At 41.8% G+C, this 17499-nt stretch overlaps 1 protein-coding gene across 4 annotated transcripts in view; it reads right to left on the bottom strand.

Moving 5' to 3' along the window:
- Positions 1 to 245: 245 nt before the first annotated feature.
- The window catches only part of SLC12A8 (solute carrier family 12 member 8), a 94851-nt gene continuing 77597 nt past the window's right edge, over positions 246 to 17499 (bottom strand). For all 4 annotated transcript variants that reach the window (XM_043525536.1, XM_007057055.4, XM_043525534.1 and 1 more), the window contains 5 exons: positions 15939 to 16626; positions 14630 to 14727; positions 8890 to 9007; positions 7238 to 7298; positions 246 to 3959 (listed from right to left, as the gene is read on the bottom strand). In XM_043525536.1, the coding sequence (XP_043381471.1) occupies positions 3794 to 3959; positions 7238 to 7298; positions 8890 to 9007; positions 14630 to 14727; positions 15939 to 16626 (1131 nt within the window). In that variant the 3' untranslated portion in view covers positions 246 to 3793. The remainder of the gene's footprint in view (positions 3960 to 7237; positions 7299 to 8889; positions 9008 to 14629; positions 14728 to 15938; positions 16627 to 17499) is intronic.

The raw sequence follows: 17499 nt of genomic DNA on the forward strand, positions 1-17499 counted from the left end.
TGGTTCTTTGAGCATGTTGTTGATCTAGAACATATTTCATTATGCAATGGGCCTCATTCTGCTCAGATTTCAGAGTAGCAGCCATGTTAGTCTGTATTCGCAAAAAGAAAAGGAGGACTTGTTGCACCTTAGAGACTAACAAATTTATTTGAGCATAAGCTTTCATGAGCTACATCCGATGAAGTGAGCTGTAGCTCACGAAGGCTTATGCTCAAATAAATGTGTTAGTCTCTAAGGTGCCACAAGTCCTCCTTTTCATTCTGCTCAGACTGGTTTTCAATGGGGTAACTGGGACTGAAGTGCTTAAGTCTGGGGTTTATATGCCCAAGTCCCGTCGTGGATCTGGACCAAGGAGACAATGCCATGGAGAGCTACCATCTTTCAGCCCCCTCTGTACTCACTCAGGTAACTCTCTCTGCACAATCAGAGCTATTTTGAACTCTATTCAGCAATGATAAAAAGCTCTTCTTCAGTCATGGAGGCAATTATTAAAGTATAATATTTAAACCTTCCAAGAGCGGGAGCAGCCGATCCCTTTAACCAGACGATACATGGTTAAAATAGACAGTCTCTGTAATGTGATCTCCCGTGTTCAGTGCACGCCCAGGGTGTGCGTGTGACGTCTTACACTCATGTTGCTGTGACAGCCTATTATTGTGCCCATTTGTAAGAGAGATGGATTATTTCACTGGCGCACAAGTACAAGAAATCATGTATTTCAGTTCATACTCCATCTAATGCTGCAACAAGTGCCATCCTTCTTGAGGGAAGTAACGTTGCAATAGCAACACCATATTACTGCCAGAGCAAAACTATGGACATGCCAATCCTGATGCATTTGTCTAATCATATTAGGGTGAAATTCACTGTTGTGCAGAAGGCTAACAAAACCCTGTGCAGTGCTGAAGTCCACTTTCAGAGCCCCCACAATAGTCCTTAAGTGGCACTTACGGCCTTGTGGTAGGCCTCTGCACAGGACTGAATTTCCCACATTAAAGCCCAGTATAACTGACAGTATTGTTACAGAGCAAGCGGCACAAAGTTGTGTCAGAGAACATTAAGATGGAATGAGAGCGTTTGAGAGCGGTAAAGCATGTTTCGGTGTTTGTTCTGGTTTTTCTGACAGACTGACATTGATAAAACAATATGAATGGTGCACAATCAAAACCTCATTGCACAAAGCTTGAAACTATTGTTTGTATTTCCGGCCATTCACATTGTTACGTCTGACGGATAACTGAACAAACTGTGGTGGCTGATATTTAAACATTCCACACCAAAACCAGTCATCTGGTTTTAACTAACACATTTCCCAAACAAGATATGGGTAGTAAAGGGACGTTTTTCCCCTTAGATATTTTGCTTCTGTTTGCTGTCTCTGATACCAAAGAGGGCATTAAACTGTTTAGGACCTAAGAAAGAAAATGTAAAACAAAGACTTTCTAACCATCTCTCATACCGAGCTGTGCTATCTGCTTTTCTCTTATTTAAACACCTTATTTCAGAAAAATGGGGGGCTGAATGAGCATCCTGAGATGGGATGAGCAGCAGCATATTTAGATGCTGCTAAGTCTTAAGTGCTATGAAATTTTGCAGTCTGTGTCCCTTATTATATAACTATGGCTATGTATCATACTGTAAAAGGAACAAATACAGCATGCTCCAGGTTGTTTGAGGACCCAAATCAGCACGAAGAAAAGGCTGCAGATTGCAGAACTACATTAAATACAGTTTACAAGGTCATACTATGGTTAATTTGACCTTAACATTTAATCAAAATTGCCCCTTACTGCAGGATTCTGCTAGTAGGTTTCTGCTTTGAACTGATCTTTTCACAGGCAAGGTATCAGGAAAAAAGCACCTGAAGTGTCTTCACAGATACACCTATACAAGCTCGTGATCTCTGAGCATCATGTACCACCACAAGTCCATTTACAGATCCAACCCTGCACCCATTTAAGTCAATGGCAAGACTCACATTGAGATCTGTGGGTATAGGATTTGGTCCTACATTAGGAAAAACATTAGGCTTTAGTTTAAGAGGTGGATGTGCACGGACTCAGAATCTCACTGAATTCAAGGGAAGTATGGATCAACATCCAAACTTTTTTATCTAGAGTACAGAGCAAAACCAGAACATCAAATCCAACTCTTCTTGATATTTGGGGAAGATCAAATTTAGATTAGAACACAGCTCAGGACCATCTCTATGTATTTCTATCTGGGTTTTTTTTGTTTGTTTGTTTTTTTAAAAGGAACGTAACTAAGGAATCCTGAAATGAATGTTTCTAACATGAAACAGCTTGGGGTGGGTCAACCTTCAGGCTGAGTTAATTTGACAGCGTCCCATTAATTTTCACAAGGGCGATCATTTAAGTAATGCTGAATTGTGACCAAAGCAGAAAATTAAAACGTGGAGCAAACTTTCAGTAGCATCCCAGAATAACTTTATTCATGATTTCATTGGAAAAGCTGGTTTCCTTCCACCTGGAGGAAAATATCACATGGTAGAAACAGCGCTCAAATGGGCTGACCCTGGGAGGTGCTGCTGAATGCCTTCAGCTCCCATCGAGTTCAGTGGGAGTCAAGGGCCTTCAGCCCCTTCTAGTAGCATTGGTCCCAAAGCTAGCAGGAATTCACAGAGCTTTTTCTGTAGCAGATGCAGAGAACTGGTTATTATCTCACTGAACAAGAAATAAAAAATTGAAAGATTCAAAGATTAACGGAAATTAATGGTCACTCCCTTTTTTTATACATTTTAAATGCCCAGACTTATTTTGCAGTGCTCACTACTATTTTACTACATACTCCTGAGGCCTGCTCCTTCATTTCAGACCTCTGCAGGAGCTTTGCCTGCATTGCTTCCTACCTGAAGGACTAAGCAGAACTGATACATTTCTTCTTCTGACTGAAGTAAGGATGTGTCCACGTATATCCTAAAAGGTACTTTTTAATCATTCATATAAATTATTATTTTAACTGGGACATGTCATATTTGGAAACACTGTATACCTTCAGGAAGAGGGTCCCAGATTATCACCTATGTTTCAAGATTCAGCTTCTCCCAATCCTCATTTCTGTGGTGATGCTGAAAACAGCTCTTTAGTGCTGATAAAACATAATTTCACAGTATGACGATACAGAAGAGTTCATAAATTTAAGCGAATGGATTTGATTCCAATTTTGAACACACTTCATAATTCTCTTGCCTTCACCATTTTGGCCTATCCTCTAAATGCCTTAAAGCACTTTATGAGCACCAATTAATTAAAACACACATCATCCCTGTGAGGTAGAAAAATATTATTTTACAGACAGGAAAACTGGGACATAAAGAGGTAAAGTGACTAGACTAAGTTTGCACCGAATCAGTGGCAGGACTGAGAACAGAACCCAGGAGTCTTAGGTCTCAGCTTGCTGCTCTAACCAAAAGATCACACTGCCTCCATATTCAGTCCATGGACGTTTCAAATTGCATTCTTCAAGTGTTTCTAGTTTTTGTAATATTTAGTGTGTACAGTATTTGAATTCTTTAGATTTCTAATGCTATTGTCCTCAGTTACTGATCACTTTAGTCCTTTAATTTGTTTTTTTCAACTGGCTAGGATATGGAATCCTAGTTAAAATTGCAAACTTGTCCTTTGTAAAAAAATAAAATAAAAAGACACAACCCCAAACAGTGGAAGCATTACAAAATATAGTCACATTGTTCAAGTAGTTTTAGCAGGTGCCACAGCAGTGATTAGTGTTAAGTGGCTGCTGGAGTGAACCACCGGATCCTTTTTTTTCTTTTTTACTGAAACTGATTGACAAACTCTTCTCTTCTGATAACAGAGGAATGGTGGTAGCGGTCTCGAGAGGCAAAATCTGCATTCTCTTCGGTGAGCTGAGTGGTCTCCATGCCAACTGTTGCAAAGGACGGTGTAACAACAATCTGCTCCTCTGGGGATGGCCTTGTCCTGAAAACAGACAAACACACAACCTTCAGATGTCCCATTGTTTCCCAATCTGTCAGCAGCTGTGCTTTGAACTATGTAAACAAAACAAATCAAATCTCAGATGCACAAAGACTTAGAAAAAAGATAGTAAAAACTTTTCTTGGTGGCTATGTGAGTTGCAGAACTCAGAGAACATTTTCCTTTACTAGAAAAAAATAGTAACATTGCTCACAAAAACAACGAGGAGTCCTTGTGGCACCTTAGAGACTAACAAATTTATTTGGGCATAAGCTTTCATAGGCTAAACCCCACTTCATCAGATGCATGGAGTGGAAAATACAGTAGAGAGGTATAAATACACAGCATCTGAAAAGATGGGAGTTGCCTTACCAAGTGGGGGGTCAGTGCTAACAAGCCAATTCAATTAAGGTGGAAGTGGGCTCCATGCTTCTGATGAAGTGGGTTTTAGCCCACGAAAGCTTATGCCCAAATAAATTTGTTAGTCTCTAAGGTGCCACAAGGACTCCTCGTTGTTTTTTGCTGATACAGACTAACATGGCTACTACTCTGAAACCGATTGTTTATAAAGATTTTCTTAATAAATATCCCTCCTCTCCTTGGTTGCTGTCCAGTTGCTTCAAAGCTCTTCAGCCACATAAAGTGAGGCTGAATTTGTTTCAATCACAGTTGCACTTTGTGGCTGCTAACAAGTAAAAAGGATAATCATATATCTTACCAACCCTTTTCGTAAGTTTACAGGCAATGTGGTTGCAGAAAAGTGAGAAGGATTTACTTCTAGTCATCCTACTCATAATGGTAAAGGTCAGTCAATGTAACTTTATTCTACAGTAAGATTTTTAGTGATCTCTCTGTCTACAGAATATAATCTACTGTATTCAAGAGAACTTTTTCAAACCTAGGTGTCTAAATTTAGGCAACTCAGTATTGTCAACCTCAAGCATTCAAAAATCATGAGTCAGGACCAAAAAAAGCATGAGATTGGCTTAAAAGTCTTGAGATTTTTAATAAATGGTGGGTTCTTTATTGTTGCCTCTGGTTTCTGACTCCTTAGGATGCACACGCTTCATGATTTCAAGCTTTTCTCTGCAACCATGAGGTCTAGAAACTTATTTATTTTTTAAAATGAAAGCTGAGATTTTCATGGCATCTCTTGATTCCAGGAGCTGGGGTTTGAGAAACACATCAAAATTCACATGACTCACAATACAATTGTGAAAGTTGACAACACTGTTCCGTCCATATATAATATCTGAATAAGTAGCCTGATTTTCAGAGGTGCAAAGAGCCCGCAGCTGCCTTTAAATTCATTCAACATCTTCCAAGATTGGGCGCTCAGTCTCGTCAAAATGTCCTTTCCCACCTTGCTTTGCAATTTGTAAAAATAAATCTGAAGCCAAACCACCCACAATTTATTTGTGTGTGATATCCTGTATATAACACAGCTTCAGGGGTGTGCTTTAAAAAAAGAAAAAGAAAAGAAAAAGAAAGCTCCTCTGGGAATTGACTGCAGGCATTATTATAAGGCTACCCTACCAGCTGTCTAAATTAGAGAGATTTCATCTTGTGACAAGAGATAAACAAGATCAACTTCTAACTTGGACTGCTGCCAGCCTTACACTCAATCCTTCCTAGCTGTGTCTCGACCGATCGATACTACTGACAAAAGGCACCAAGGACTCTATCATGCTGCCAAGCTGCAGTCTAAGAACGTCTGGTAATAGTGACACATCTACCCAAAGATTTGGAACTGGCTCATTACAGGGGGAAGGCACATCTCTCTTTTTACGCCCACAGGGTGCATTCCTTCTCTGCTGCACTGCAGCTCTCTGTTGCGTACTAAACTTCAGCGGGTGTTGGGTATGGAATGGTCCACAGAGATTTGAAGTGGGAATAAAAAATATGCAGAGGTGTCAGGAAAGGAGAATCTTTCTCTACATTTGCAATGTGTGTATACAAAGCAAATAATGAATGTGCATATACACCTATGGGGAACTGGATGGACACAGTGTACAGGACACAGATCCTCGGGCTGGGTTTGACTCACTATGCAATGAGTAATTCTGACTAGCCGTTTAGCACTAACCCATCCATCCATCCTGTTCTCATGCTTCACCTCATAACTCTTCCCTTTCACTCACATCGGAATACAAACGAACAATGTGAAAAAAGAAAGGGAGAAACCCCTGGACCGAATAAGGCACGTAGAAAGCTTAATTCTTCCTCCTTTGCCTGTATTTTGTCTAACTCAGGTTCTGATCCTGCTAACACTAATGAAGGTATGAAACTTTATTCCTGGGAATAGTCCCAGTGGCCACAGGAGTAAAGTTATACGCACGATTATGGGTTTGCAGGACTGGCACCTTTGAAAAAAGACTTCAAGGCAGGTCCCTTGTCTTCTTTTATATAGGGGAAGGCAGATTGTCTAGTGGAGAGGCCACTGGGCTAGGAGTCAGGATGTCTGGGCTCTATTCCTTGCTCTGCCACTGACCTGCTGGGGAATCTTGGCAAGTCATTTCACTTCCGTTTCCCTCCCACCCTTTGTCGATTTAGACTGTAAACATTTTGAGACAGGAGGTGTTGATCGCTGTGCACAGATACTTAGCACAATGCGGTCCCAGTCTTGCTTGAGGTCTTTAGGTAATAAAATAAATAAATAATATCTAAAAAACACCATGCGCACCAATGGTGTTATACTTAAATACAACAAGAAACAGTCATCATCATCTATTCTGAATAGCAAGCTGTGTGAACCTGGAACCCGACCTCTGCTTTCCTCCAGGAATTGACACTAGCCAGGATCCTCGCTAGCATTCCCATCCGAATACTGGGTTAGAATATTGCTATCTAGCACATACAGGGCTTTTCTACACAGTGGGGTGATTCACTCTATGGCATTCTGATTTCTAAAGAGCACTCAGGTGGTGCACATTAATTGGTCTGTGCAGCCTCTGCTGAAGTGCACTAAAGGTTCCCTAAAGTGCATTTTCATGTAAATAGGAGTAAATATTTATTTTTGCCAGTAAAGTAGGCATATGCAACTCTGAATATAAGAAGGGGGCAGGTCTATTGATTTAAGTAGTAAATAGTTTTACGTAGTCACTTTCTCTAGCCATATCAGCACTCTAAATATAAGATGATATCAGTTATATCAAGGAACTCCAATGCACCAAAAGAGGTGTGTAACAATTCTGCAACACTGCCACATTTATGCACAATTTCAATTGTTTATTGTTAAGTGTGAGCATTACTTAGGTCACCGCCAAGTGATTAGTACCAACCTGCATGAGCTGACCAAACCTAACTTAATCCAGCTGAGAAAACTGAAGTTAGCTGCTGCCCCTGCAGAGGGAAAACACATGAAAAGTCACCATGCTGCTAATTCTCTCATAATAGCTTTACATGATCTAGACTTGCAATAAAATCTCAAACAAATGTGCATATTGTTATTAGCCCTACTTACACAAAAGGTTACAGGTTTAATAACTGTGAGAATGTGTCTCATTTTTTCCCATACACGAAAGCTTTTTAAAGATTCTCAAGAATGTAACCTGAAGAGAGAACCATTGATTATTCCTAGACATAAGCTTTATTAAACTGCAATAATAATATACCCTATATTTTCACCAATAGATCTCAAAGCACTTTACAAAGGAGTATGTATCACTATCCCCATTTACAGATGGGGAAAATAGACACAGAGAAGTAAAGTGACTTGCCTGAGATCACCTGGGCAGAGTTGGGTATAGAACCCCGGGCTCCTGAGTGCCAGGCCAGTGTTCTAGCCACTAGGCAACATTGCCTCCTCTACTGGTATCGATTGTGACAAAATGTAGTGATAATTTAAGGGGGAGAAAACTCAAAAGCATGTTCAAACTGTATAAAAAACAAAGACTGAAAAGCTAGGACGTTTTAAGTTAAGGTAAATCTTTCAAATAATATGTTGGAAAATATGGAAAGATAGCATTAAGGTACTCCTAACAACCTTAACTCTGTCCCAATATTCCATATCGGAGATAAACTGAGGCTGAAAAATGGGGAACTGATGTGTAGAGGGTAGATGGGATATTCAACAACTTAACTGCTTATTTCTATGTTTCTTACAATTTGCGTTCATGGGATCTGCAATCTAGCAACCTCAAGTCTAAATGATCAAAAGAGGATATTTTCAAAAGCATGTGAGTGATTTAGGAACTCATTGACTTACTCTTAAGCAAAAGGGCATTGCAAAGGTCTCTGCATGTGATTGGCTTATACCGTACAGGCTACGGTAGCTTTGCTTTCTGAACTTGATTTAGTATTTAATTTTGAACCTGTACAGTATAAGCCAATCACATGCATAGACCTTTTCAATGCCCTTTTGCTTAAGAGTATTTGCTCAGATTATGTTCCTCACATATTCAACCTGTTTAATTCAGAATCAAAAGGCCTTCTTGTTTTGCCATTACAAACACTGAAATTTAATGAGATACTTATCGTAATTCCAATTTTCACAGCAGTTTTCTCAGGTGGATTTATATTGACTAATTAGGTTTATTAAAGTGTATTTATAGATTAGCCATTGATGTAATACATTTAATATCTGCAATTCCTACTAACTCTTAACATCAGTGCTTTTACTTATAGTAATTGCTCTTTCTAATTTATTTTACAGCATAGCAAAACAGCTTATTAACTTTTAAACAAGATGGTTAAACTCATCAGAAACAAAAATTAATCTGGTAATGCTAATTGTAGCCAGAAACAAATATATAACTATGTTTAAAGACTCAATTAGCAAATTTTGCTATAAACTAGCAAGGAAACAAAATCTGCCATTTGTAATGTGTAACTCACATGTTAAATGAAAATGCCTTAATTTCAAATTAACTCCAATTAAAATGTAATAGGTTTTTAAGATGATTTAATGCCACAGAAGATTAAAAATACTCACCGGGGGGTAGTCCAGGACTCATTTGGCCAATGTAGAAATACAGAATAATTGCTACACTCAAATTAATGAGAGTGTAGATCCACTGAATGACAAACATGATTACAAGCGATCCGATTGCCTGTTGAAAATGCAGTGTTCAGGATTACTACACAGTGCACGATTGTCTTTCCCTGTTACACTAACAAATATTTCCTGCAAAATCCAGAGGATGTTTTCTGCCATTTTTCTGATCTTGTGCAAGACCTGGCAATACTCTGGCCCCTGGGGGAGTATTACCAGCTACACAGCGCGGTTGCCCAGGGCAGGAGTTTATTCTTCAGGATGAAAATAGGCCAATGCCAATGATGAAGCCAAATAAAAAGCGGCCTGTACCTATGGACAATCTAGTATTTTTATTGAGTATGACAGTACTGGAGCTTTCAAGGTGTCATTTGATCATCAGAAACTTCACCTTCACCAGTCTTGCCAAACCCTGTGCACCAAACCACCCACATTTTATATTCTACCAAAAACCTACATTCTGCACCCCCAGTGCCTCCTCTGGAGTTTTAACCAGTAGCTCTGGATAGTCATAGATCCCCTGGCCGTACCCTACTGGTCCTCTGGCCTAGCTCTCCTCTGTATAGGGGTGGGGAGAGAGCTGCCACAGATCAGCTGGATGATATACAGGCCACAAAGACAGACTTCTCTGTGGCTCCCAACCCAAACACAATGGAAATACACTAGGCCCATCAAAGTCAGCAGAATTTCAATGGGCTTCAGATCAGGCCATAAACCTGATTCCTTTGTGACTTTTTGCTTGTTTTTCGCAAATTTGGATGAACATTTTCCAAGTTTTTCACCCATCATATAGACGGGTTGAGATTTGCCACCTGTCAACATGCAGCAGAATTTCGCCCAAAGGTCATTACTATAATGATGAGAGAGATCTATGATGCAGCTGCCTTACAACATAATCATCATTATTACTATTTCCTTATTTGCTTCCTGTAGCACTGACAATGTGCAAGGAGTTGTGCCAGTATAACAGGAGGTATGGCTCCTGCCCCAAAGAGCTCACACAGAAGAAAACAGAAAGATAAAATAGACAGGAGAAGAGAAACAAGAAGGGGATCAACCTAGAAGTAAAGTGGTCAAGGTGACCGCTTTGTATTATCAAACTCTGTATTACAAATTTCAAAATACAGGGTATAATTTCAAAAGCATCTAAGTTTCGTTTTCAAAAGTGACTTAGGAGCCTGAGTCCCATTGTGCCTAAGTGACTAAAGCCCAGATCCTGAAAGGCATTAAGGTGCCTAACTCCCATTGATTTCAATTAGGTACCTTTGAGGGTATGGGCCTAGACCTCTTTCAGAAAGGGACATAGGCGCTTTTGAAAAATGTATCCATACAAAGTATTCCCGTGTTATCCTCAGGCACACCATCCATAGTCTCAAAGGTGTCAGGGTAAACAGGAGTTGTCAGGAGGTGTCTGAATGGGGGTCAGAGTGGTGCCAGCTCAGGAAGCGTGTTCCAGGTCCGGGGGAAAGCATGGAGATACTTGTAGGAGAAACAGTTAAGCAAGTCTAAGCTGGCATTACTGCCAGAGCTGAGCAGGCAGGGGAGTGGGGCAGACAGTGGCAAGGGGTCAACAAGTATATTTATAGATGTGCACATATATTATTAAGCTTCCATATCAAGTCTTTTAAATCACTGTGTACCTACCGCAGCCCTAGTTATCCACCATGATCTCTTTCCAATCCAAATCATTCCACAGAAGCCAAGTCTGCTTTAATGACAATGTCAGAATCACCTCTTTACACAAATGTAAGAATTCCCCATGCTTATGGGAGGGGTGTTAACTGCAGTCGTGGTATAGGAGCTCAGTGTTTGGGAACCATGCTGTTTACTGATCCAAAATGCAGGTGTTTACTTGCAACTGCTTAGAAGATTTCATCCACTCAAGAAAAGACACCGGGCATGCATCCCACCCATCTCATCACAGTCCAGCAGGGCCTTTCTCTAGCAGTTAGTATTTGGTGAAGATGAGCTACTGAGCAACGTGGTTTGAAATGTGGTTGCCAAAGCCAAGCTAAAGACAGTGGGTAATTTAATAGGTGTGCTGTATGTTGTTTAACTGTACTCACTATACATATACATGAAATCACTTATGTGGAGACAATATCCACATGATAAAGTGCAAAGCCATGTGATAAATTCATTTATCATGTATCGAAGGGGTAGCCGTGTTAGTCTGGATCTGTAAATGCGGCAAAGAGTCCTGTGGCACCTTATAGACTAACAAACGTATTGGAGCATAAGCTTTCGTGGGTGAACACCCACTTCTTCAGATGCACGCTCCAATACATCTGTTAGTCTATAAGGTGCCACAGGACTCTTTGCCGCTTTCATTTATCATGTACTTCTGACCACTTTTCCTGCCACCTGCTCCAATCCATCTCCCCAAGACTCATTTCAATGTTCCAAATCCCTCAGCTACTTCAGACACCTGCGATTTTTTAAAGAGAAATGTTTCCTCCTCCTTCCCCAACGGTGGGAATTCCCTCCAAAATTACTCTTGCCCCAGATCTGGGAAAAGCAAAATTCTATGCAGTAACGGTTCCTTGATACATAAAAATGGCATGGCTTCTAAGCTGACATCTGACTACACTGCATGGCTAGAAAGGGGAGCTTCACACCATTGATAAGAGGGAGATTCCTAGTCATGTTCTTTCTGGTCTGAAAAGGCCCTGAGGTACTGGCCTTTGAATATTGACATTTTTATGTATAGGAAAGCTATTTTTGGTCATTGTCAGATATTCTGATTATGTGCAGTGAGCCCTGTACAGTGGGATTCCTTCTAAGTAAGGCACCTGGGCTTTACAGGTGGAAGGCTAAAAGGTAGTCCCAATCAAAATGCAACATTCCTAAAATAGTTTTCTGATACATAGGTGGCACATACAGAATGCACGTGGTATTCAGATTCTAGCAGCACAAGTCTGAATTAGACACTTCACTTCTGAGTGGCAAAGCCCTGAGTAAACTATGCTGATCATCCAACGTTAGTGCTTCTAAAAGCTTTATACCATAATACATTGCCAGACTGGATCAGACCCGAAGCCCAGTATCCTGTCTCTGACAGTGGCCAGCACCAGATGCTTCAAAGGAAGGATAGGCACCTCACCATAGGCAGATGTGGGGTAATGTGCCTCCCCATGAAGGTTTCACCCTGATCTGTAATAGCTAGAGATTGGGTTAAGTCCTGAAGCATGAGGTTTAATAAACGTTCCACAATTTTTGTTCGCATTAGGTATCACTATGATATACACCATCATATAGCCCGATATCACTTTCTGTAGGGCTGAACTTTACGGGTAGCGAAGCGTCCAGAGGCACTCCTGGACTGAATAGCACCCTCAATGGCAGGAAGGAAGTGGATGCATGTGACATAGGCAGCACATGGATTCCTCAGCCTGTTGCCAGAAATTTGAGAGAAACAAAGTATCAAGGAGAGCATTCTTCTGCCATTTACGAAAAGGACCCATAGAAATGTGCACACCCAGCCACTGTGACCAGCCAGGTCTTGCTGACTGATTCCTGTAACTTCACCACCGCCGGTCTCTCAGAAACCACTTCAAGAAAAGTGCAGTTGGCTCAGAATGCAGCAGGGAAGTTAATCATTGGTGCAAGATATCACAGCCATGTTCATCTCATTCGCACATCACAGCCTGGGCTCCCAATGGTGTGTTTCAAGCTGATTTTACACTGTCTCGTTCATAGTCTTGTTTTGCTTATTTTGCCATCAGCCTACATTTCGCCTTGCTCCTTAGACCCCAGCTTCTAACTACTATGGGCCACATTCTACTCTGGGTTACACCACCTAAATCCAGAGTAAGTCTGGATTTACATCAGCAAGACTGAGAGCAGAATGCATCCCTTTCTTCCTAAATATGGATTGGAAGCAGGAAGTCAGATCCTAGGTTTGATCCTCTAAAATTATAGCGATCCCACCCTATTTAAATAAGATCAACCACTTCTGTCCCATGGTGACTTTTAGTGAGATCCTGGCCTGGCCTGCTCACACATGGAAGGGAATAAGACAGAATACGCCCACTATTTGCATTTTGTGGTAGGTGAAAGCATCCTCTGCAGAGTCACTAAGCCCTTTCCCATTGGCCCAGGTGGGCAGTGATTGGGCGGAACGAGAATGGATAGAGCCTTGGCTCTGCGCCCCCCTCTCAATGCACAGGGCAGCACAACTGCACCAGGTAGAGTGCAGGTGCAGGGTACTTGACCCCAATGCATTGAGGAGGTTCGGGATTGGGAGGCAGACTGCGACTTTGAGTCATAACCTCCTTCCTGGGCTATACCTGCAGCAGCCAAACAATGCACTGCCACATACACAGGGCTCATGGCAAAGTCACAGCTAATCATAGAATCACAGAATAACAGAGTTGGAAGGGACCTCTGGAGGCCATCTAGTCCTATCCCCTGCCCAGAGCAGGACCAATCCCAACTAAATCATCCCAGCCAGGGTTTTGTCAAGCCTGACCTTAAAAACTTCTAAGGAAGGGGATTCCACCACCTCCCTAGATAAGGCATTCCAGTGTTTCACCACCCTTCTAGTGAAAAAGTTTTTCCTAATATCCAACCTAAACCTCCCCCACTGCAACTTGAGACCATTACTCCTTGTCCTGTCATCTGCTATCACTGAGAATAGTCTAGATCCATCCTCTTTGGATCCACCTTTCAGGTAGTTAAAAGCAGCTATCAAATCCCCACTCATTCTTCTCTTCCGTAGACTAAACAATCCCAGTTCCCTCAGCCTCTCCTCATGACTCATGTGTTCCAGTCCCCTAATCATTTTTGTTGCCCTTCGCTGGACTCTCTCCAATTTTTCAACATCCTTCTCGTAGTGTGGGGCCCAAAACTGGACACAGTACTCCAGATGAGGCCTCACCAATGTCGAATAGAGGGGAACGATCACATCCCTCGATCTGCTGGCAATGCCCCTACTTATACAGCCCAAAATGCCATTGGCCTTCTTGGCAACAAGGGCACACTGTCGACTCATATCCAGCTTCTCGTCCACTGTCACCCCTAGGTCCTTCTCTGCAGAACTGCTGCCCAGCCATTCGGTCCCTAGTCTGTAGCGGTGCATTGGATTCTTCCGTCCTAAGTGCAGGACTCTGCACTTGTCCTTGTTGAACCTCCTCAGATTTCTTTTGGCCCAATCCTCCAATTTGTCTAGGTCCCTCTGTATCCTATCCCTACCCGCCAGCGTATCTACCACTCCTCCCAGTTTAGTGTCATCCGCAAACTTGCTGAGGGTGCAATCCACACCATCCTCCAGATCATTAATGAAGATATTGAACAAAACCGGCCCCAGGACCTACCTTTGGGTCACTCCGCTAGATACCGGCTGCCAACTAGATATGGAGCCATTGATCACTACCCGTTGAGCCCGACAATCTAGCCAACTTTCTACCCACCTTGTAGTGCATCCATCCAACCCATACTTCTTTAACTTGCTGACAAGAATACTGTGGGAGACCGTGTCAAAAGCTAAGCCCTAAAGCTTTTCATTCAGCACTGTGTATCTGAGCTTTATGATTAACCAACCACATAATGACTTGGGATACTGGAAATGAAAACCCCTTTACCAATATGCCAATATATTTTACTGCATTGATTGTGATTTGTTTATTTTTACTTTTCTACCATCCTAAAGCGATGCTCAAAGTAAAAGAAAGTGACTTACACCAACAAGGGAAACCCAGTGATTGCAGAGTCTGGAGTAGAAGGAAACTGGCATTCTCTGAATTTCTACTTCTTGATTTTGTTGCTTTACATTTGTATCTATAGAAAGAAAAAGAAAACCGAAGCATTACAAAACCAACACAGGTGATGAAGTAGAGCTGCATCCTAGGAAGCTGCCAGGTTACCCCTTGGTTAGGGTCTTTGTCCCCAATCTACATCAAGTTACATGAAAACAAGACTTCCAACTTGCATGACAAGGCTTAGCCAGGTTTAGCGCTGGTTGTAGAGAGGCAGGGTTGTCTAGCATTTAGAGCCGGAGACAGGGAGTCTGGGGTTCTATTCCCAGATCTGCGATGGATTCTTTGTATGACCTTGGGCAAGTCATTCCCACTTTGTGCCTCACTTTCCTCCTATGGAGGATATAATAATAAAACCTCACCGGGGTTTGTGAAGCTTAATTAATCAATGCTTGTAGAACACTAAGGGCTCGTCTACACGAACAATTAGCTTGCGAGCAGGGGTGTGACTGTACCCTGCACTAGCCTGCCCATACTAACTGTCCCCAGGGAACCTGCTGATGCGCAGTAACAGTTCATTAGTGAGCACTGATCTAGTGTTCTTTGAAATAGGACTAGATCACATGAAAAAACTGTTAATGCGTGTGAGTAGGACCCACACGTACAGTTAGTCCCTAACAGCCTAGTGTGGGCTAGATTCACACTCCAGCTTGCTGTGAACTAAATGTTTGCATAGACAAGCCCTAAGATTCTCAGATGAAAAACTCTACAAATTCAAAGCATTAAGTATCCAGATCTACAATATAAATGAATTCAGATTCTTAGATGTAGTGATGATGATGTGACGAATTACTCATGGTCTCCTTGCACAGCATGGGTACAATTTCATTTGAAGAACAGGGCTTTAAACTCACAAACCTCCACCCCCCAATATCAAGATGAAAACAAATGCCGTAGTATGCTCAGAAATCTTTTAATGTACAGCATTAAGAATGCATTTGCAGAATAATAAGCAGCATGCTGTATACAGTGAACATTCCCACATAATTTTGCCTGTTCTCCAGCAATTAATCTTCCACAGGCAAATTAGATTGGAACCTCTCCTGTGACTCATTATGATGAACTCTACCCTCACCTATTAAAAGAAAGATATTATTGCCATGAATCACAGAATGACAGCATCATATAAAACTAGTCTCTAGCCTGCCTACAGAAAAGTGCCAGCAGGACAGAGATTATTAAGCATCCCCCCATGAAAACCCAGATGTCTATCTCGGCTCTTGTTATCTTTACCTTCCGCTTTCTGATTGGGAGGATTCTGCAGCTCATTAAAAAGCTGTTCTCCATATTCCATTAGCTCATGGTCACGTTTTTGCTCAGTGTCCACAGCTGATGATAAACACAGCTTTCTTTCACTCTGATGACTCTGTTCAGTAAAACTCTGCAGACTTTTATCATCAGGCTCTGATGTTTTGGTGCAACAGTAAGGAGCAGGGGCAATATTGTGATCGAGATCCAAGAGAAAGCTGTCTTGTAATGTTTGCTTGGCTGGCTTCTTTATCTTTCGCTGTTTGACCTTTTGGTTTAAATTCTTGTCTCTCTCTTCGTTCTCTTTACAAGTCTCTGGATCTTTATTAAGAGGCTTAAAAAGCTGGTCCATGTCTTTTGTGAATTCCAGCAAGGTGCCATCTGATCTGCTTTGAATTATTCCATCTGATCCATAACGGGAAGTTTTCTCAAAGGTTAAAGGCTGGGAAGAGTTGACAGCCCTAGACGCCTCCCTCTGTGTCCTTTTGGGTTTCTGCTGTAGGATATAACTCATAGAGACTGAGAAATAGGAGTAGTCCACAGCAATGTACGTCAGCATGAAGTTTATGGTGACTATAGGAGCAAGGATGTTCACTTGGCCAACGAAGACGAATGCCATGGTGATGAGACTCGTTAAGCAAATCGCAGCCACTGGGGTCTTGTTACGCCCTTTCTATTTTGTAAACCAAACAAACATATTTAAATATATATTTGCATTCCCCACCAACCCCAAAGTGAAGACTATCCTCTCTGTTCACACTGATAGAGGACTATCAATGTCTAGGCAATATTTTGATGGACTGGTCATGAAATAAGGGAACATATATACATATATGAACAGAAGCATCAGAGTCTAGAGGATTAAGTGAGGGACCAGGAGCCAGGAACTACCGAGTACAAATCTGACTTCTGCCACTAACTTGCTGTGTGGCCTTGGGAAGGTCACTTAACTTCACTCAGCATCTCAGGTTTCCCATCCATTAAGTAGGGTAATAAAGCAATGCTCCCAACTCACAGAGCATTGGGAGGATTATTATATTGTTTAGACGGTGCTTTGGAGAGGAAAATTGCTAATGATTGTTAATCATGCATTTTTAATTTCAGATCCATGCAAGAACATACACTGTTGCCAAACAAAAGGCTTGACATATACAGATACTGGAAAGGAGTTTCTGAAAATGGTTTCAACTGGCAGCTAAGCCAAGCAAGCCTTGTGGGGCAGCGGGGCAGAGGAGAGGTGCCATTTTACATGAGGAGCTGCTGGCCTGGCCTTCAAATAAGGCTAACCTGCAGCCCCGGTATTACCGGATTCGGCATTTAGCATTACTCCTCTTTTTATAAAGAAGGCCCAACTGCCCTAAGGCCAAGAGGAAAGGAGCAGATGAGAGGTTAAGCAGTCAAGGATGTTAAAGGGTGTGTGTCAGGAAGAGCAACAAATGATGCCAGGCGAGGGTCAGGAAGGCAGACTACCACGAGAAGTATTGTTTAGTCTTTTACTTTGGGACAGGGTGGAGGTAGCGGGAGGATGGAAAGGAGGCACAGAATG

The sequence above is a fragment of the Chelonia mydas genome, chromosome 11, assembly GCF_015237465.2.
Source record: "Chelonia mydas isolate rCheMyd1 chromosome 11, rCheMyd1.pri.v2, whole genome shotgun sequence".
Lineage (NCBI taxonomy): Eukaryota > Metazoa > Chordata > Testudines > Cheloniidae > Chelonia > Chelonia mydas.